At 40.1% G+C, this 21,131-nt stretch overlaps 1 protein-coding gene across 2 annotated transcripts in view; it reads right to left on the bottom strand.

The window, feature by feature from the left end:
- Positions 1 to 336: 336 nt before the first annotated feature.
- Chn2 (chimerin 2) overlaps positions 337 to 21,131 on the bottom strand; it is a 288,848-nt gene continuing 268,053 nt past the window's right edge. The window contains exons 7-12 of one of the 2 annotated variants that reach the window (XM_074065216.1): positions 19,527 to 19,611; positions 15,431 to 15,604; positions 12,399 to 12,476; positions 9,907 to 10,044; positions 8,144 to 8,249; positions 337 to 5,372 (exon numbers count right to left, since the gene is read on the bottom strand). In XM_074065216.1, coding sequence (XP_073921317.1) covers positions 5,201 to 5,372; positions 8,144 to 8,249; positions 9,907 to 10,044; positions 12,399 to 12,476; positions 15,431 to 15,604; positions 19,527 to 19,611 — 753 coding nt within the window. In that variant the 3' untranslated portion in view covers positions 337 to 5,200. The remainder of the gene's footprint in view (positions 5,373 to 8,143; positions 8,250 to 9,906; positions 10,045 to 12,398; positions 12,477 to 15,430; positions 15,605 to 19,526; positions 19,612 to 21,131) is intronic. The other variant, XM_020157040.2, reaches the window with a different exon arrangement.

Here is a 21,131-nt window from a genome sequence, read left to right as displayed (position 1 = left end):
GGCAGTAATCAGGGTCCCTAATCTTACATCCGCTGGTCCATCCTCCACATACTAATTGACAGCTCTGTCTAAGTCTGACTGTTCTAAGTTATGCTTCTGCTTGCACCCGGCTTCCTTATTCACCCACTTTCATGCTCTGGTTGAGCCAACCCTTTAGAGTTCTCTGAACCATGCTCTCACATGTTCACCTCCTGGGTTCTTTCCTTGGGGAAGCCAGGGAAAGGCTCAGAGGGAGGTAGCTGTTGGGTTGGGACCTGCAGAAAAAGCAGGGATCCTATACGGTACCCTTGAAGTAATACCCATAGTTCTTATCTCAAGGAGTTTGTATTTTATTTTATTTTATTATTATTTTTTAACCTTTATATAAACAGTTTATTTACTCTAAACAGAAACACAGACAAAATGCCATATAAACACAAAGGAAGTGGTGCAGAATGGAGATGCTGGCTGACTTTGGATCTGAGGCTCATAGCAACAGCCCAGGTTTTGAAGAGGAGTTTGTATTTTAATGGGGACAGTTGATATGTAATTGCACCACTTTGTGATACACTATATTAAAATTATGAATAAACAGCAGTAGGAAGGCAGTAAAGAAGATCCTTGAGTGGGATAAAATTTTTACAACTCAAATTAGGGGGGAAAAAACCCTCAACAATAACACTAGCTTAGTTTATTCATGCTGCTATAACAAAATGTCACCTTCTGGGTGGTTTATAAATAATACACATTTATTGCTTTCAGTTCTGGAGTCTGGGAAGGCCAAGGCCAAGATGCTGGCAGATTTGGTGTCTGACGAGGGCCTGCAGAAGGCCTGTTTCCTGGCTGACAGTTACCTTCTTGCTCTGTTCTCACATGGTGGAAAGGACAAGGATGCTCTCTGGGGTCTTTTTCATGAGGGCATGAATCCTATTAATGAGGGCTCCATACTTATGAGGTAATCACTTCCTCAAAGCCCAATGTCATTTACCATTGCTTTGGGGATTAGGTTTCAACACATACATTTTGGGGGAAACAAACACTCAGGGCACAGTACTACTACTGGCTTATTTGTATTTACAAAGCATGCAACAAAGCAAGCTTTTCCAAAGCATGGGGCCTTGCTGCCTTAATGTAGCAAACAAATCCTATTTATTTTGGAATAAATCAATGTACCAGGATGATGTGAAGCAAACTTGAAGATGGGATAGAGTCTTTTTGACTGGCATTCATGAGATCCTCTGTATTTTATCACAATAAGTGGGTCTCATTTTCTCTTCTTCTCTCATGAATGTTGCTTCTCCAGAGAACTCTGGATGGGGCCTTTCCTATAGTTCTCTGTTCTATATCCCTGGGGACCCTTATGCAATCCTGTGTTTCAATTAGTGTCTTCAGTGAGTCACTCTCAAATCCTTATCTTTAGCCCAAGTCTGTTAATGCCATTGCTTGTGAAACACCTCTGCTTGGAAATTTCACAGGTACCTCCATTTGATCACATCCAGGCTTTCCTATCTTTTCTTCTTCCCTCCAGCAATCCTTCCTTTCCTGTGTCAGTACTTCATTTTAGTAAATGTCACACAGCTGCCAAATTAAACAACCTGGAAGAATCATCTTGGATTCTTTAATCCAACCTATAATCACACCTTTCAATTTTATTTCCTAAGCCAGTTCTATTTCTTTGCTTTGCTACCACCCAATCCAGGTTGCCACCATCTCAGCCTTAAATTACAATTAACATCTAAGTGACAGGGTAGCTAATCTACTCCTCACCTGCTCACGTGCTCTCTGTGAATCCACAATCACGTTGCTTATCTTTTGGCAGAACTAGGGGGTTTGAACTCAGGGCCTCACATTTGCTAGGCAGTCTCTCTACCACTGGAACCACTTCACCAGCTCCAAGTTGCTCATCTTTTTAAAAGTGGAAATCAGATTTTGGCCTCTGCCCCCGAACGAATACCCCCTGGTGCTGAACGCAATGTGATACTCAGGGTTCCATCCTGGGACAGAAAAAACAAACATTAGTGGAAGCACCCGTGGAATCTGAATAAAGCCTGGAGTTCAGTTAACGGCAACATGCCAATGTGGGTTTCTTAGTTTCGATAGACATCTATCAAATGGTAGCATTAGGGGAAAGTAGTTAAGGAATGTATAGAAACTCTGTATAGTATCTTTGACACTTTTCTGTAAACAAAAACCATTCCACAATTAAAGTTTATTTAAAAGGAAAACATTAGCAACCCCCATTCTCCTTTAGATTCCCAAACTCTTACCATACCAGCTTTCTGTTCCTAGCCAGATTAAATTTATTATGTAATCCTTCCCATGAGATAAGTCTTTTCCTAATTTCCAAGTATTTTGTGTCTGGCTCATGAAGGAATTCTTCATACATATTTGTTGGAAGTTAATGTTACATTTTTAAAATAAAAGACTGACTACAAATTGGGGATTGATGGAAGTTAGGAATGTGTAAGCTACCTGAGTTGGGTTTTCAGTAGAGTTAGGCCAGCCTAGCATCCTTTAGCTGTGTGGTTCATTTCTTCCCTCTGCTCTCTCCCCAGTTCCTCCTGAACCCCACCTCCAACTCCTCTGCTCTTTCAGGCTGCCATCCTTGATTTGTGTGCCAGCCCCTTTCCCCAAAGAGGTCATGACTAGGTCATCTGAACATCCATTTACCATAATGGATATCTTTTCCCACTTGCCCAGACCCTGTCCTACCTCCCACAACTCACTTGTGGACAATCTACTAGTGAGTTCCTAGAAACAGAGCTGCCTCCTTTATAGTCAAACTATCAGAGTTATTCCAATGGCAGGAATTTCAATCCAGGTAAGAGGAGCCATGTCTGACTGCCATATGCGAGGCTCCCCTAACAGGCTTCAGTCTGAAGCAAGGCAGAGGGGATCAACTGTTGGAATCACATTTGAGAAAAGGAGTCAAGTGAATCTCATTACACCTTCCAGAGACTTCTTATAATATCCCTTAGTATTACTTGGACGTGGCTTTAACCTTTCTTCGAGCCTTGTTCATCCCTACCCTCATGTTATAGTCTTTCTCCTTCTAATTCATCACTCTTCAAATAATAATGAGAAATAACTATTGCTGATTATTTTAAAACACAATTTGATTTAAGATGCCTCAATTGGAATGTTACTCCCAAGTTTTCAGATGGGCAAACTCATTCCCAACTACCCCAACCTCCACCTCCCAGTTCCCAATCCAGTCAATCAGATCTGGTAACAGGCAGATCTAGAATTCCAATCCGGGGCTTTCTGACTCCAGAATTCATGCTCCTCTCTCCTAAGTGGTTTAGAGTTACTCCCTAAATCTGTGAGCACTATGGGCCTTCTGGAAGGTGCAATGGAACATTAGCTTCTTATCCTCAAAGCAGGCTCCCCAGAAGGGAGCTGGCAGAGGGACTTTATGAGATGCTCTCCCCTGAGGTTTGGTAATGATAGAAAATCTGTTGCCAAATGCATCTGAGCACAAAGTTTTGGAGATCCCCTCCCTGCAACCTCCATTGCCACCCCTAGATATCACTTCCCTGAACATACTCGACATGATAGGCAGAAGAATTTAATACATGTAATGCTTTTCCTTCCATTCACACTATCATAAATTACAAAGTATTGTTCACTTCACAAAATAAAACCATTTCCAGATATTTTTTGACAGTATCAAGAAGTACATAGGTACAACAAACAACTCTGTACAGATGGGAGGAGTACTAACATTGCAGGAACCAGGCAGAACCCTTTGAGGCCAGAGGCCAGCAGAGTCCATTTGCAGGGCCCTGGGGACTTCCCAGGACAGCAATCACAGTGTTCCTCCTTTCACTCCATTTAACACACAGCAATTCTCTTCTGGTCACTCCAAAGCAAGACTTGTGAGTAATTACATGAATCATCTCAGACAATCAGAAGAAAAGACATTGCAGCTGGATTTAAAAAAGAAAAATCTAGATTTACAGTTTCCAATGTTTTAAATATTTCACCTATGTTACAAAATATAGAAATCTTGGTGTGAAAGGCTCATGCTAAGATAAATATAACCCATAGGATGGAACTATAGTAATAAAATCATATTAAATTATTTTTCATACAGATTAACTTTTATCGAGGAGAAACAAATATTTGGTAAAAACCAACCTTATTCCTTACTTTAAAAAATAGGTTTGTTTCTAAAACAAAAATGAAAAAATTTCAACAAGTATTCTACAGATTTACTTTTCATCAATACAGAAATGTAGTCCCCCAAAAATGTGGCCCCCCAAAAATTCAGCTTGCCATTGATATATGAGTTAGAGGGCCTGGCTGACAAGAAAAGAGGGGAAAGTGCTAAGTTTATACATGGCCCAGATACATCCAGTGTCCTCAAATCATTTTATGTAAAATGCCCATACTCTGCATATTTTCAGATACACAGTCATAGTACAGAAAGGCTGTGATCAATTCCATAACACCCTTTGGAAATTTACAATATTTTTATGAAAAGAAAATTTGTTGATGTTTCAGACCATCTTATAGTTGCTATGAACATACACTATACAATAGCAGAATGTTGGTGCTTTAGCGCAAAACCTGTCAAAAGCAAGGATACACATAGCAGGTGAAATTTCAGTGGAAAGCACTGCTAAGGACAGAGGTACGTGAGATAATACTGCATTTGTGGTCAATTTTTTCTGGGCATCACAGCAAGAATGCAGGACAGAATACACAGGGTAATGATCAATGCACTGCATTGACTTCTATTTGCTAAAATAAAATAACATTCTTGCAGCTGAAATAAAAATACATTTTACAATATAGGTTTCATTTAACATTTAACATATAGAATCATCTTCTTTTTGTAAGTGGAAAAATGTGTCACTGCATCAAGTACCTTTATGAATTAAGTTCCCTTTAATTACTGATAAGACTGAAACTTAATGGTCTACATTGCTTTTTTAAAATAAGTTAAAGAAAGATTTATGAATCACTCTTCCAGCAAAACAGACATACATACGAGGCACAGCAAAAGACCCAAGGTGGGGTGTCCTCACCCTCACCCTTATTCTTATGTGGAAGAGGGTATGTCTATGAGACACAGTCCCCAAATCTGCAATCCACTGCAGTCCAGGAAATTCTGTCACTTCTTTGAAAAACAAATCAAGTGTAAGAAATGTTTTTATTCCTTAAGCTCTATCAGCTTAGATGGGGCCGAGGCCCTTTAGCTCTTATCCTTGATGGATTAAAACAAAACATCTTCATTTTCTATTAAAATCTGCACAATGAGCTTTTGGTACCGCATGTCATGGAGGGTGGTAAGGGTGCTGTCCTCAGGGGGCCTCATCAGGGTGGGCCCAAACACGATCCCCAGGTTTTCTGCATTCATGAAATTGTCCTTTTCATTCATAGTCACCCTGCAAAAGACACATAGACACAAACACACTGTAGACCTGCAGATGGATTTGCATATATACTTTAGTTCCGAGACCACCTCTGGCTCAGGAAAACTCAAAAGCAAATTGAGAATCAGAATAGCAGAAAGCAATTTTTTAAAAGGTCGTTTTCCAATTTTTTTTTTCCTTTTTACACTGTTCAGATGACTTTCAGCCAGTGGAAGAAAATGACATGTGACTCTACTATGAATACAATTTTAAAAATTAGAGAATCAGGCCTCTATACTAAATGAATGTGAAACTATCACCTAAGGATACTGGCTTGTAGAGGCAGAAGATCATATTATCGCCCACGGCATCTATACAAATCTTGCATGGAAGTCTGTTTTTCCTCACTACTTCCTATCGGTCTGTAATGCTGGAGAGGGAAGCTGAGAGCAGGCTCCCTGTTTGCTGGCAGGCCTGGAGCCAGAGGAGAAAGGTGGCTTATAGAATGGGCTGTCATGACTTTAGAAGCGTCAGGCCATTATCATGGGACAGGAGAATGGCTGGAATGTGGCCAAACTGGAAGGCAGTTGGGCATTATTTCTAGTTCTCACAGGATGAGGTGTGGAGCAGTAATTATTGTTGGAATTGAAAATCATTTCAACATCCTTTAAGAATGAAATCCAAACCCCAAAGTTGCTTTTACCTTCCTAGTAGAATAAAATTACTATCTCCCAGGTTCTTGCTATCAGGAATTTGGATTTTAGAATGCTCAAAATAGACCTAAAGAGAGCTAGGTTCTCCAAAGAAGAACAAAAGATATATAAACTTTGCTTAGGTTTTGCACAGAAAGCCACCCCTTGCTCTCCATTCCCTTAGAGATAATTAGGATTAGTCACTTAATATTATTTTTAGGAAGGTTAACTTAGAATCATTTTCATGCTGCAAAGCTAAGAAGAAGGTAGGAATAAGGGCGTTCTCCACTATTAAAGGGCTTACCTCTCTTTAGGAAGTCAGACACTAAACCTTACTGAACAAGTAGGCTGGCAAACCCATCACAAGAAAAATCTGAAATTACTGGCTTTTATGTCAACTGGGAGGTGACAGCATTTTCGTGATAGTGGTACTTTGCCTTCCTCACTGTAACTATTAGATATAAATTGTAATGAAAGAAATAATTTACAGTTAATTAAAAGCCAGATGTGGCACTCATACTCTATTACTTATCCAAAATTACTTGTACTCTTTACATTCAATGACTTAATCAAAATGTGCCTCTTCTGAGTGACATGTTACCACCTGTGATATCCAGAGATTTGACCAATAGTATTACGAGGCAGAAAAAGAAAAACCTAGATACCTAGTGTTAATTCAGTGTTCTCAACTTGCTTCTTTTCATTTACTAAGTTGATCTGTAACTTTGTCGATGTGGATAATTTTTTCATTTTATCTAATTCTGGACTGCTGCTATGTCTCCTTCAAAAACACTGAGGGAGGCACACACAGACATGCACCAATAACTCTAAAATTCAACGACCAACTCATCAATCTCATTATAAAGGTATAAGGGAGGAAAGAGATGCAAGGTTTGGGGATCAGAATCTAGAACTAGAGGCTAGTGTCTTGTAATCATTCAAACACCTCTCTGTCTCACACACACTTACACAGATAGCCTAATATGTGGTAGGTGCCCTTTGAGATGGCTCCCAAAAGTACTTATTTCTTGGAAATAGAGGTTGAATCTAGTGACTTGCTTCTAACAAATAAAACCAAAAACAATAGGATGTTACTTGAGTTAGGGTACAAAAAGTATCCTAAGACACTTCTAAAAAAGATGTGTCTTTCATTTTGGGGGCTCTTACTTATTTAGCCTGAGGGACACCTGTTGCTATTTTGTGCTGAGATCCACAGGCTTCTAGCACACAGTCAGTGAGGAACTGAGACCTTCAGCCCAGCAGCCTCTGAGGAACTGCATCTGCCAACAACCATACTAGTGTGTTCCCATCAAGCCTTCATATCAGCTTGCAGCCCGGCTGACAGTTTTACTGCAACCTCACTATGGACCTTAAACCAGAGGTACCTAGCTAAGCCACATTTGAATCCCCAGGCACACAGGTATGATAATACATTTTCTTTCTTTGTTTTTGTGGTTTGAACTAAGGACTTTCCACTTGCTAGGCAGGTGCTCTACCACTTGAGCCTCTCTACCAGCCATTTTCATTGTTTTAAGCCACAAAGTTTTGGGGCAATTTGTTGCTTGAAGACAGAGAACTCACACATTCAGAAAAAACAAGAGATCATACATCCAGAACAACAAGAGATCAGAGTGGGAATGTACTCTCCCTGAAGGCAGCGAGGTCCAGGAATCTGGGCTTGGGCTGCACAGGAGGAGGAAGATAAGAACACGGAGTATGATAGGGCTGTGTCAGAGTAAGATGCAGATATGGAGGCAGTGGTTAAGACTGAGTGTGGACTCTTGATCAACCTGCCTGAATTGCAATATTAGATTCATCTCTTTGGATTGACCTTTTATCCTTTCTAAACTTCAGCAGTCTCAGGTGTATCTGAAGTCCCTAACAGTACCCACTTCTATGGAAAGATACATGGAAATTGCATGAAGCAGTTCTTGGCACAGAGTCTGAGATCTAGCAGCTAAAGCTGAGGGTGACCCAAAGAAGACAGCATAGTTCACATTGAAGGAGTATCTGTCTAGTCTGGGGTCAGGGAGGAATGCTGTCAACATAAGCATTACTAAGCATTACTGCCCCAGGGGCAGATCAGCAGCAGTAAGGGAGGTGTTGGCTTACTTTTTGAGGTGGATCATTAGGTATCGCAGAGTCTCATAGTGGGCCGGAGGCAGCAGCATCAGCACTTCATGGACGGCTTCCAGCCTCTCATCTGCATTGGAGATTTCTGTGCCAAGCACACAAGACAGATGTTAGTGCAGAGTTGTGACAATCAAGTGTCCAGAGAAGTAACAAAGGGTCTATTTTGCTCATCTTAACCCCAAATGGGGGGAGTCTGATAAATTCATACAATTTTCAGGTGCTATTTCACTTAATCAGTTTGTTTGTATCCTGCCTCATTCCAAAAGGACTTTGAGCACCACATGCTCATGGAATGTCTGTGACATAGGTGGCTAGAGACTGGATGCTGTCCTCGCCCTCCAGGAATTGGCAGTCTAGTAGAAAGTTAACAGTCTGGTGGCACATGAGCAGTGTGCTTTGTCCTTTTGAACACTGTGTTTGCTATAATCTCACTCTCACAGCTCTAATTTCAGCTATACCACATATGTAGTGTGTCCTTGAAGTTGTCTAATAAGGCTTCCATAACCAAATACACTCTGCAATAGAAGAACATTGGTAGATGAGTAAGCCAACTCTGTCTGCATTAAAGGCACTTTCAGCAGAGTGTTAGCAGGGTGAACCCTGGTGGACAGCCCAGGTTAGGAAGTAGATACTAGGCACATCAACAATGGGAGGAAGAGCATGTGGATTTTTGGTCTCTGATTGATACTGGCAGACACTCAAAGAAAGCCCTTCCCATTTCTCTTGGTTGGAAAGTCCCCAGTTGATAGAACCTTCTCCACTTAGGACTACCAGAACCCAGGAAGGAATGGTCAGAGAGCAGAGCTGTAGCTCGTCTGGAAAGTACGTCTTGCAGGAATGCCACCCTGTCCTTGTTTCCTCTTGCTGGGCATCTCATTCATACTTAGCAACACACACCTATACTTTCCAACCTTTAAAGATTAGAAAAACACCCTTAAAACCAAAACAGTTCCTCAAAGTAGGCTTGATTTCTCCGGTATGCATCTCAGCATGTGAATCTCTCCTTCCTTATTACTACCTATTTCTAGGCAAAGTGTGGCTTCTCCAACACCCTCCCCCCTCCCACTTCACTCTGTCTCCCAAAAGCATTCGGTGCAGGTAGTCAACACTGAATGAAGTAGTGTGGTTGATGGAAGATAAATGCTTGTGGTCCTTCCTGCACCTCTGAACTCAGTTTTCCACACCTAGCTTTTCTCCTCAGTAAAATAAGATTCTAATCTTTGCCTCATTGAGTAGATGAGAATAATTAAATGGGTGAGAGGCCTTAGTATAATATTTGACACAGTATATTCTGGCCATTCTATTAGTTTTTCAGTATGAATGGGAAAAACTTGGATGTGACTAAAGTCACTTCAACCCTGATGTCATTTCATAATATGATTCTGCCTAATGGATAAAAGTAGTTAGTATATATGGCTGTCCTTGGAGTACACTTGACTTTTTACTATGAAAACACTCGTGCTTTCAACAAATAACAGAATAAGCTTGACTGCGCTGGTTCCCAGCATATGGGGAGTGATAGGGAGGGACAGAGCCACCTGGCTCCTAGTTTCTGCCTGTGGAGTTGGCATAGTATAGGTTCAGCTCTGCCTAGTTTTCTATTAATGGCACAGCTATGCCCTCACTTGGCAAAACCATTGTTCATGCAATAATTACACAGTTTCTGGTTTTTAATTTTCTTGAGGTCAAAAGCATTGTACTTAAAAATTTGGTACAAATAAAAATGAGTTTTCTCTACTTACTTGCTGCTTCTATGAACTTGGAATAGGTATCATATGTGATGACAGGGATGGGTAAGTCTCTGAAATACAGTTTCAGGGCGCCAGTGATGATATTTATATCTGGATAGATGTTGGCAGATACGTCTGCCTTTTCACCATCTGAAAAACAATCAATGGTCCAAGTCCTAATCACGACCTTATTTCACCAAGTTAAAGCATGCATAGCAATAAAAAAAACAAGATCCAACAATGAACATTTCCAGACAAGTCTTAGCCGACTCTTTTTTGGCTTCTAATAACATTGAGGTACAGGAGGTAATAGAAAGGAGTGTAGTGAGAGTGAGGCAGGGTCTGAAGATAAGTGCAGACAAGAAGGCAATGAAGTAGATTTGAAGTAGTTCTTTGGGTCTAGCCCTTGGTAATTTGCTAAATAGAAATTTAGCACAGTAATTCATATTATGGACTCAAAGCTTCATAATTGAGTAACAACCTAATATGAATTAAAAAGCATCAAGAAGCTCTGCTGTATCTGCACCAGTCTTTAGCCTTAGACTTGAAGGTCATATACAAAAATAAATGCTGTTTGTTGCCCTTAACACAGAGAAACTAAAGCAGATACCTTAAAGCAACTGAGGCCAATAGGAAAAGGGGAACAGGTACTAGAGAAAAGGTTAGATCAAAAAGAATTAACCTAGAAGGTAACACCCACGCACAGGAAATCAATGTGAGTCAATGCCCTGTATAGCTATCCTTATCTCAACCAGCAAAAACCCTTGTTCCTTCCTATTATTGCTTATACTCTCTCTACAACAAAATTAGAAATAAGGGCAAAATAGTTTCTGCTGGGTATTGGCGGGGGAGAGGGAGGGAGCGGAGTGTGTGGTAAGGGAGGGGGTGGGGGCAGGGGGGAGAAATGAACCAAGCCTTGTATGCACATATGAATAATAAAAGAAAAATGAAAAAAAACCAAAAAAAACCAAAAAAATCCCAAAAATAAATGCTGAATGCCTTCCATTTAGACTGTCTCTTTCAGGCTTTCTTTGAAGTTGACCTGGCTCTTAGTATTTCTGTCTGGGAGACTTTAACTTTCCCTCATGTATAGGAGAAGTTATATTTCTTTCTTTCTTTTGTTTTTTTGGCTGGACTGGATTTGAACTCAGGGCTTTGTACTTGCAAAGTAGGCATTCTACCACTTGAGCCATGCCTCCAGTCTGAGGTTAAATTTTTTGGCATTTATTTACAATCATTCTCAAGGCATTTTTTGACTCTTTATTTTACCATTGGAAAATATCAATTCATTTTAACTATCATAGGATATGAGTTATTTTTTTAGCTGAAAATGGTTCAATTACATGGTAATTATTAACATAGACTATATGGAGAATTAAAAGAATACATGCTTTAGCAAATTTGATTCTGAAGATTAAAAGGAAGCTGTGAATATACAGAAAACTGTAAAAATTGTATCTGCTGTGACATATTGATCCCGTTATTTACATATTTAGCACACATTTATTGAGAATCCACCATGGGCAAAGCAGAGTAAGCACTGGTGCATCAAAGAGCAGGTGAGATGCTCCCTTTGAATGCATCCAGTTAGAGTGGGAGTGAGACACACAACTCAGTGACTACAAGGAGATGGGATGCAATGCTGGAGACACATGAAAACATGGAGGGGTGAAGGAAAAGGAAATGGAGTTCTCAGGGCAGCTTGGGATGGTCAGGGAGGCTTCATGAAAGACAAAAGCCATGATCCCCAATTAAAAAACGTTTTCCAGGTAAAGATGAGTACATACTGCAGATGGACAGAATAGCTTCTTCATGACATCAGGGAGGTGGTACAGTGTAACATCTGGTAGAAAGAGGGAGCTAGAGATGATCCTGAACACACAAGGAGGGTCATATCATCAAAGACCTGGTATCCCATGCGGAGGGTCCATCCCTTGACCGGCTGCACCAGAATGACTTAGGTTGTTCACTAGAAATACAGGTTCTTGGGCTCATCCAGCTTTCTGAATGAGTGCTCAGGGCTAGGCCCTGGTGGTCTGTGTTTTGATCAAGTTGTTTGGGCTGGCTTATATCTGACATAGATAATATACCCTCGAGAATGTATTTCACAGGTGTAAAGAACAAAGGAGTTACCTCCTGTTTAGGAGGCTTCCCCTCCTTAGTGTTGGGGACCCTCCCATCCCAATGTCCCTTCTTTAGAGTTTTGAGACAGGAGTCCTCACAATGGGATCCTAAAATGAGGGTGCAGAGATGCTGTGAATTGGCTGCCCATTCAAATAGTCCATTAAACTCACTTCCTCATGTGGCCATCTGTCCACAGCTTCTAGGAAAACACTTTCTCCAGAGAGATAGAATTGGGAGATTTTTTAAAGCAAGATCCCTCGGCTTCCTGAAGAACACAACTCAGTGGTTCTGACACCACTTCCCACCATGAAAAGACTTTGGCTCCAACAGAGAAGGCATTAGGAATAAGACAGATGGCACTCAGTACAGCACATGCTTACCTCTATCAAATGCCATCTTGACATCTTCGATGTGTTCTGTGAACCCAGAGACTCTGTAAAGCCCTTCTGACTTTAATCCTGTGCAGCAAGAAGGGGAGGGGATGCAGAGAGACACTTTAACTTCAGCTTCCTGAAATGTCTGAAAAAACACTCTAATTTCGTATCTATCTGTGTGCTATCAGGAAATGAGCAAATACAGTTAGTGATATCATATACCATGCCCTGTAGCGTCAGAGCCTGGACTTGTCGATCCCCACAGTCATGCATGTTTGTCTTCATTGGCTTGTTAGGAGAGGACATCTTAATGGGCTCTGGTCTTCTTCCTGCCTGGCTTTGCACAGTGAACTGATACTTAAGATTCTCGTTCACCATTCTCCTCTACTTCTTTTGTTTGTCACACTGCTGGTTGCTCATTTCATGGGTGCAGGCAGCAACATGGCTTTCTCCCTTACCATCCTCTTACTCCATGTGTTGTATTATAAGCAGCAATGCTGGGTGCACCCCCCCTCAACATGTGTGTAGGACATATTTTCCTGACTTTACAGGAAAAATCCAAATTTTATGTTTTACCATAAATCAGAAAATATGTTAAATAACCAAGTATGATTGACTTAATTGTTATACCTGCAGATAGCCGAACATAAAAACAGATATGGGAAAATAAAATTCCATTTATAAATTTGGGAAACTTTATCACTGTGTACTTAGGCTAAGAAAAAGACTTGGTTTCTGCTTCTTGAGCTTATTGATTTGTTAAAATATATTCTGGCGGACTGGAGGTTCACTCAAGTGGTAGAGTGCTTGCTTTGCAAGTGTGAAACTCTGAATTCAAACCCCAGTCCCACTAAAAATAAATAAATAAATAAAAATAAAATATGTCATAAAACCTTGCCTCTCCTCCTATTCACCATGGGCAATATATAAGTTCAAAAGTAGCAGAAGGAATAGAGGACCAAGTTTTAGATCCTGTGTGTCAGAAACTAGCTGCTGTCAAAACTAAAGGTATGACAAAAATAAGCAAAAATAAGCTATAAACAAATAGCTTCTGTTGCTTCTGTAGATAATCTGTCAAACTCCTAGTAACTAACATACATTCCTTTTTTAATCTGGCAATTTTTGATCATGTATTAACTGTCATATACAAGGGTGAAAATTGGTTTGATTCAGAGACAACAAATATATGGCATAAATACTTCCTCTGGTCTCTCCTGTCACCATAACAGATGTTCTTAGGTGATCTCAGCTCTCATGCCTCAGTAACAGACCAGATTTCCACTCCTGATCTATTGTTGATGGCCCACAAGTAAAAACCAAGGGCCATCTTGTTCCAGGTTGTAGTGATGCAAGCCCATCCCAGTGAAGGTGGAACTTTCACTGCGCAGAGAAGCAAGGCCACAGTAATTTATAGATGCATACAGAAGTGGGCTCTAACCCTGCTTGTTGAGAGGCGAGGGTGTTTGGGAAAGTTTTATTGAGGAGCTGATCTTTGAAGGAAGTCATGAGGGATGGGCTGGCATTTGTATAGTAGCAGAGGCTGCCAGCTATCCTTCTGGCATTTATTCTTCCATTCCTCTGTCCTAATTGAACCCTTGGTTTTTAACACAACATCTATGTCAGCGAACACTAAATTCTGGCCAGTGCAAAGAGAACAGAAGTGATTTGTCCAAATTCTGGGTTGTGGCCTTAAAGGGACAGAACTTTCCTTCCCCTTCCTATTGTTAGAAGGTAGATGAGTTGGTGGACATCAACAGGGATCATGCAGACAGGGGAAATGTTCAAGCATGACAGAGCAAAAGTAGCAGGGTCCAAGTTCCTGCCATCAGGAATCTGCTCAGCCAGTCCTGGACTGTTCCTGGTGCCTGAATTGTTACTGGATAGAGAAATAGGTTTCTATCTTGTTGAAGACATCTTATTCAGGATCTCTGTGGCTGCGCTGAAACACATAGGCTACGTAATAGAGTCCAGAATATGGGCTGGGAGGTAGAGTTAGATGAATTGGACTTTGCCAGAGATGTTGGAAGAAATAGCACAGGTTAAGCCCTGTATGTTGGACACTATACTAGGTCATTTATATGTCTGAAGTCATTTTAATTCTTACCACCACCTTATAAGGCACAGTTGATTCCACTCACTTTATAGATGAGGAAATACATTCAAATGCAGTAAATAACTTGCTTAAGGTCACGTTGCCAGTGGTGGCCATGCAACTGAGAATGTCACGTGAGTTTCTTTCAGCTGATCGCTGGGTTCAGCTTGCATGCTTAGGCCTCTGATACTGAGCTCCAGTTCCTTTGTTTTAACTCCTTGGTATAAATTCCAATAAGTTAGTATGCTAGTCTACCTTTTCTACCAGGCATGCTTAGTGCTGTGCTCCCCCCATAGACTTTCTCCTAAATGACAGATGTCATTGTATTTTTGGATCACTAAAGTTACTCAGAGAAGGATCACCTTGGGAGGATCTCAGTCCCTCCAGATATGCACATGTCTTTGGCCCTGATTTTAGGCTCTGACCTCCAAATTGCTCTGATTTCCAAACAGCAGGAGCCAGGGCCACTGGGACAGTCCCTCATCCAAAGTCGCGGCACCCCTCCTCTCCTCTTAACCAACTCAGATCTTGCATCAATAACTTCACCAGATTCCAAGGCATTCATTAGGCTCTAAGAGCCACAGCAGACTCCATGGTGCTTTGAACATGGGCACTCATATGTATTTGCTTGTCCTGACTCCTCACACTACAGTAGGAATATTTTGAAGTCAGGAATAGTGATATGACTTTTATTTCCTCAACATCTAGCACATGGTAACTGCTCCATAAACATGTGCTGAGTATGCACATAAGTGGCTTATACAGGAAATGGAAATTGATACCATTGGTTGCACAGAGTTTATTTCTCTATGTATGTGTTTCTCTGTGTGTGCTGCTCACTTTACCAAGTATAGTAGAGTGAGTCAGTTTCCTTGATAAAAGTGCAAGTAAACAATAAATGTAAAATCACTATAATACTACAGCGGGGAGTATTTTCCAAACCAACCTCTTGCTTCAATTTCCCGAATACATATGTCAACCACCATGGGTCTCTGAGTGTTGTGAGCCTTCACCAGTGTAGTGAGGTCACAGCAGTACACTTTCTTGATCCTCTTGAGATCAGGTTGGCAGTCATTGGGAACATGCTTGGAACACTGCTTGTGTACATTCAACCCACAGTCTGTAAACAAAGAAGCCACATTAGCTTTGCCTGGCCCTTTTGTCAAAGTCCAACACAAATTAAAATAGAAATAACAACACCCAAGGGTTTGATATATTTCTCTGGAACATCCACCCCATTTAGAGGTAGTAGTCTCTACTAGAAGAGTATGAGATTCACCTTGACTCACTAAACTTGAATAATTACATTTTTGTTCAGTTTTGGTCAGTTGCTGGACCGTAAGAATAGAGTACCTTGCTGAGATAGATTCGGGCATCAGTCAGGTTGTTTGTACGTTTTTCCCTTTTCGGGTTTGGAACCCTTTGGGTCCACAGTGGGCTTCTGGCTTTGATTTCCCAAGGATAGTCATGGCTCATGAAGGGCATTGGGACTTAGGCTAGATATTCTCCTTCAATCTTTCATGCCCCTTTGTAGGAAGACATAGCTATTTGACAGGGATCTCTAGCCTTTGGCTTAAAGATCCAAAGGACTATTGGCCTTTCCAGGCGAGTTGCCTGTAGTTTCTAACCCCTTCCTCCTTGTTGGAAGGTTTGATGAGGCCATTTTCTTTTCTACTGACCTTATTCTGACACCTGTGAGTAGACATGGCTAACTGTACACCTGTGGGAGGACTCAAGGGTTTATAATTTATGACAATGCCTATAATGTGATGGTTAGAGTAATTATTAATAAAGCTCATATCAAGAGCTGAAGATGAAAAGGAGCTTTTAAGTTCAATGCACACATTAAAAAGCAGTGCCAGCAGTTGGAATCCACTGGCAGAATTTTTATGACAATAAAAAAAGCACAGTCGACATCCTGGAAAATCAAATTTTAATGCTGAAGTTGTTCAAAGTTCACTGAGTATTTTCTCATATTATTTTCCCAAGATATAAAGAATAACATTATACTGACACATATATGTATATATATAAATTTACAAACATATACACATAAATGTATTTATGTATATAAAGAGAAATATATCAATATATTTTCCATATACACACAATAATGAATATTGTAGTTAGCGTTTTACAAAAAAGTGGTTAATGACACCAAGGATTTGAGAGGATCTAACTTCTATGAAATCATGAGTAGTAATTTCCAAGTGATTTTCAGGTAATGTTTCCTGGCTGAGTTATCTTTGGCTCTCTTCCTTTCAACTAAGTCTTAGTTTTAGCCACATAAGAAGTTCAACAAAGGCCAAGTAAAAGTCAATAATATTTGAGAGACCTAGTTATTCAATTTAAGTTTTGGCTGAATGAATTAAATAGACGTGGCTGGTTTTCCTATTGGGTTGCTCTTTTATAAGATGGGGGATCATAGTAGAACTACCTCCAAGAGTGATCATGAGGATCAAATTGAATTAATAGAAAGTGGTCAGCAGTGTTTGAAATATAGTAAGTACTATACAAGTGTTAAGTCAAATAAAATAAATAGCACATATAGTGATAGTAGATATAAGGGGGTTAGCCAGATATAATATTCTTAAATTATTTCATTAGTAATTCTTACTATGTCTTACAAACTTCATTTAACAATTTTTGCTAAGTTATGGTAAAATATACATAACATAAAATTTAACATTTTAACCATTTTTTAAGTGTACAGCTCAGTGGCATTAAATACATTCATGTTGCTGTCTCCAGAGTTTTTTTTCCATCTTGTAAAACTGAAACTTTACACCCATTGAACAATAACTTTCCTTCCCCTTCCCCAGTCCCTGGTAGCCACCATGCTGCTTTCTGACTCCATGAATTTGAATTTAACTACTCTAGGTACCTCATATGAGTAGAGTCAGATTGTATTTGTAATTTTGTGACTGGCTTATTTCACTTAGTATATTATCCTTAAGGGTCTTCCCTGTTGTAGCATCTGTCAAGATTTCCTTATTCCTGCTCCTCCTGCTCCTCCTCCTCCTCTTCCTACTCCTTTTTCTTTTTTTAAACGCACCCTGGACACACAGATAAGAGCGGCAAAAAGGCCTACAACAAATGGATTCCTTTTACCTTTGCCCTCATGGTCTAGGAGTGCTTGGATTTCCTTCCTTTGGAAGACTGAATAATACTCCATTGCATGAGTATACCACATTTTGTTATCCGTTCAGCCATCGAGGGACACTAGGTTATTTCTACCTTTCAGCTATTATGAGTAATGCTGCTATGAACATGGGTGTGCAAATATCTGCTGGAGATACTACTTTCAGTTCTGGATCATATGAAAATTCTATTTTTAATTTTCTTAGAAACTTTAAGATCTGAAGCAATAATGTGTTTCTCTGTATATCTTATTAAAATTAAGATGTGTAACAAGTATAACAATATTTAGTTTTTACAAATGAGTAGAATTCCATGTACTGTAAATAAAGTCTAGACCATTTAAAAATATTTCAAATATGGAGAACTGAGAGCAAGGATGGCTCCTTTTAACCTTTAAGGCTCAGTTATCAGCCTTCCTGCTCTTTGGAGGAAATACAAGGTCAAAAAGCAGCCATTGGAAAGAACTAACAATATAGCCTTAGAATGTGTTTTAGTTCAAAAAACAGAAACAGAAAAAAATCCTAAAACCCTTTCATTCCAGAAAAAGTTGCTGATCATAGCTAATATGAAGCCCAGAGTTTTGTTTTTCATAATATTGACTTTGGATCAATTTCCTGCTGAAATTGGATAATACCAGCAATGAGGGATATTTTTGGTAGGTATAATTTGTACAGGCCAAATTAATGAGCACTGAGTAATTCAAATGTTCTACACTGCCCTCAGTGGCTGAGCCATGAGATGCTTTTTGCAAGTCTCTTTTGAGTTACTCAGGGTGTCTGAACATTTCTTGAGAGGTTGACTCTAGCTGGGTTTGCCACCTGTCTCAGGGACCTAGGATGGGGAAGTAGAACTACTCGAACCATCCAGGGACCCACATGGGTGGTTGCTGTGTCAACAGAGTGGGAGCTAAGAAAACCCCTTCCAGGCAGAGAAGAGGAGTAGGCTGGGTGAACCCGAAAAGCAAAATATGGGAAAGAAGATCACACGAATGGATTATTGCTAGCTAATTTAATTGTAAATAAGGATGCATAAGGATTGTTTTAAAGAGCTGTACCCTAGCGAGGAAACCAGTCAGCACCAGAGGAGGCTGTTCTTGCTCCCAGCACAACTGCTTGCCAGCAAAACAGGGCCAGGTGAATTAGGGAGCCTAGTTAACGCATTAATTTGATACCCCTTTGTCATTTTGCTCATCATATCTTAGTAAGATGTGTTGTGCCGTATTTACTGTTAGCAAAGAGTATGTGTATCCAAGTCTAGATGGAAAAACACCCAAGGTTTCAAGCTCCTTTGAAAATATGTGATATCCAATTAAGATGTGTGTTTTTACTGCTGATCTGAGGGCAGAAAAACGCAGAACCCTAGAGCCCAATGCCTTTGAATCAACTCTCCATCATCCACCACTTACGATGTGACCAATGGCAATTAACACAATTATCTATAAGACTGTTTCCTTTTTCACTTAGTAGGAGATAACTGCAACTTCCCTAATGTGTGCTGATGAAGCTATGTGGCATGATAGCTAGAAAGTTGAAACTAGTGCCTGTGGCAAATTCTCACCAGTATTATTACTATTTTTATGTCCTGCAGTCAGTCATACGAGGGAATAGCAAAGAAGTGTGGTTTTTCTATTTGTGCAACACCACTGGAACTGATATTTTTTCTTTTAAGGGCTATTATCTATTTGGGGGGGGCAGGTGGGTGTTAATGAAAATTTCCTTACATAAACATAAGATATTCTTTTTCACTCTTGCAAACACTTAAAATATTATCTCCCCATTAAGCATGGGAAGGTTTTGAATCCTTCACAAATTTAGACTTTTGAGTTCATTTGGGCCTAGTCCCAAGCTCTGAAGAGGGGCCCTCCGTTCAACAATTGGAAAAGGAGAAAGTTCTGTGTCTACCTGAGCACCGGACTCCTTGGGCGATGAGTCCCCACATGAAATTGGCACAATATTCACACCAGTGTGGGCCTCGGAATGTGTGGACCTGTGACCCAAAAAGAATAACAGTCTCAGAAGATTCAGTTATCTGAAGGCAGGTGGCCTTGAGCATAAAACACATGGATGGAGTTAAGAAACAACAGATTCTGCAGGAATGATCCTTCACTGGGCCTTTTTCTTCCAATGAGGTAGAGTTGCAAACTGATCTGGAGAAAACAAAGATGTGCTTTGATCTTTGAAATCTGCCACTCATCCACCATGCTCCAGTCAGAAAGGAATGTGGAGAACCAGTAAGATTACAGGGTTATGCCATCAGCTAAGGAATGGGACTCTCACACTCAAAACAAGCACAGTGTGCTCAAACCCAAGATAGTCTGAGCCAGTTGCTGCAGCCTGCATTTAGCTCAGCAAGTTCTGGAAGGCAGAACTCAATTACTGTGTCCTTTTGACTAAAGTTGTTCTGCCCATCTGCAGAATATCCAGCCAGGTATAAATAAGCCATGATTATGGGATAATTAAAAAGTTCCAAAGCTTTGAGCCACTTCCAAGAAAAGGCATTAAAAAAAGTGAAGGAGTTGGCTGAAAATACAGGCTACCAGGCCCAGAGAGAGGGCCTGTATTTCTAGACATAGGGCCTTTCCTCAGATACAGGACCTATATTCAGCATGCTGTGGTGTGGTTTTTCAGGTGAGTTAAGCTGGAAGTCCCTTTTGGTTGGCCAAAGTGCTGGTCTCATTGGTTGGTCACCAGGCAATTGTTAAATATTCTGAATCACGAAGTAAGGACAGTCTCATCTGGGATTATTCAGGTACAGATCCTCCTGTAACAGGCCCATATATTGTCATGAGTTTAAATAGAAACAATACAGAATAAAACTAGTTGTTCTCTGTCACTAAAGAATTTAAAAAAGCAGATCTTGGGCATTCCTGGCAAGTAGATGTGGCCAGGGTGAGACAAAAATGACCACAGATCTATTGTGGGTGTACTAATCTATACGAAAAGTTTCTGAATCTTTACCAAATTAAGAGAGTATCTCATCTAAGTCCTTTCAAAGTTGTAAACCTCAATTACAAAATAAAAGAAATGCACACAGTATTATTTTTAACAGACTGGGTGGGGGCTATTTGCTACTTTTACTTGACAAAAAACCAAGATGGCCACAGTTGGGGAAGGCACTCATCAGAGTTCTTCTTAAGAAAACATAGTATCACATTGACTTCTTAATTATTCATACACACTAGTAATTGGGTTAGCATAAAGTAGCAAGAAAAATGAACCTAGTTCCTTTCTAAAGAACTCACGGGTGAGTAAAAACTGTGAAAGAAAGTAAATCAAATAAGAGCAACTTATGACTATGGTTTCTATGCAATAAAATGAAATTATAATTATCTTTTGGTATTTCAGGTAATCACATGCAATTTGTCTACCATACTATTTCTATTTTGAAAAATCTCTCAAAATTGTTCTTAAACAGAGAAGTGTTCTGCAAAGATATGGTCCTAACATGACAAAGTATTCCTTGTAGGAATGAATGCATCCTTGTCAGCCAAATGCCATGATTCATTC

Source organism: Castor canadensis, chromosome 2 (genome assembly GCF_047511655.1).
Source record: "Castor canadensis chromosome 2, mCasCan1.hap1v2, whole genome shotgun sequence".
NCBI lineage: Eukaryota > Metazoa > Chordata > Mammalia > Rodentia > Castoridae > Castor > Castor canadensis.
Note: the sequence above shows the minus strand (reverse complement) of the source record. Positions and strands in the feature narration are given on the sequence as shown.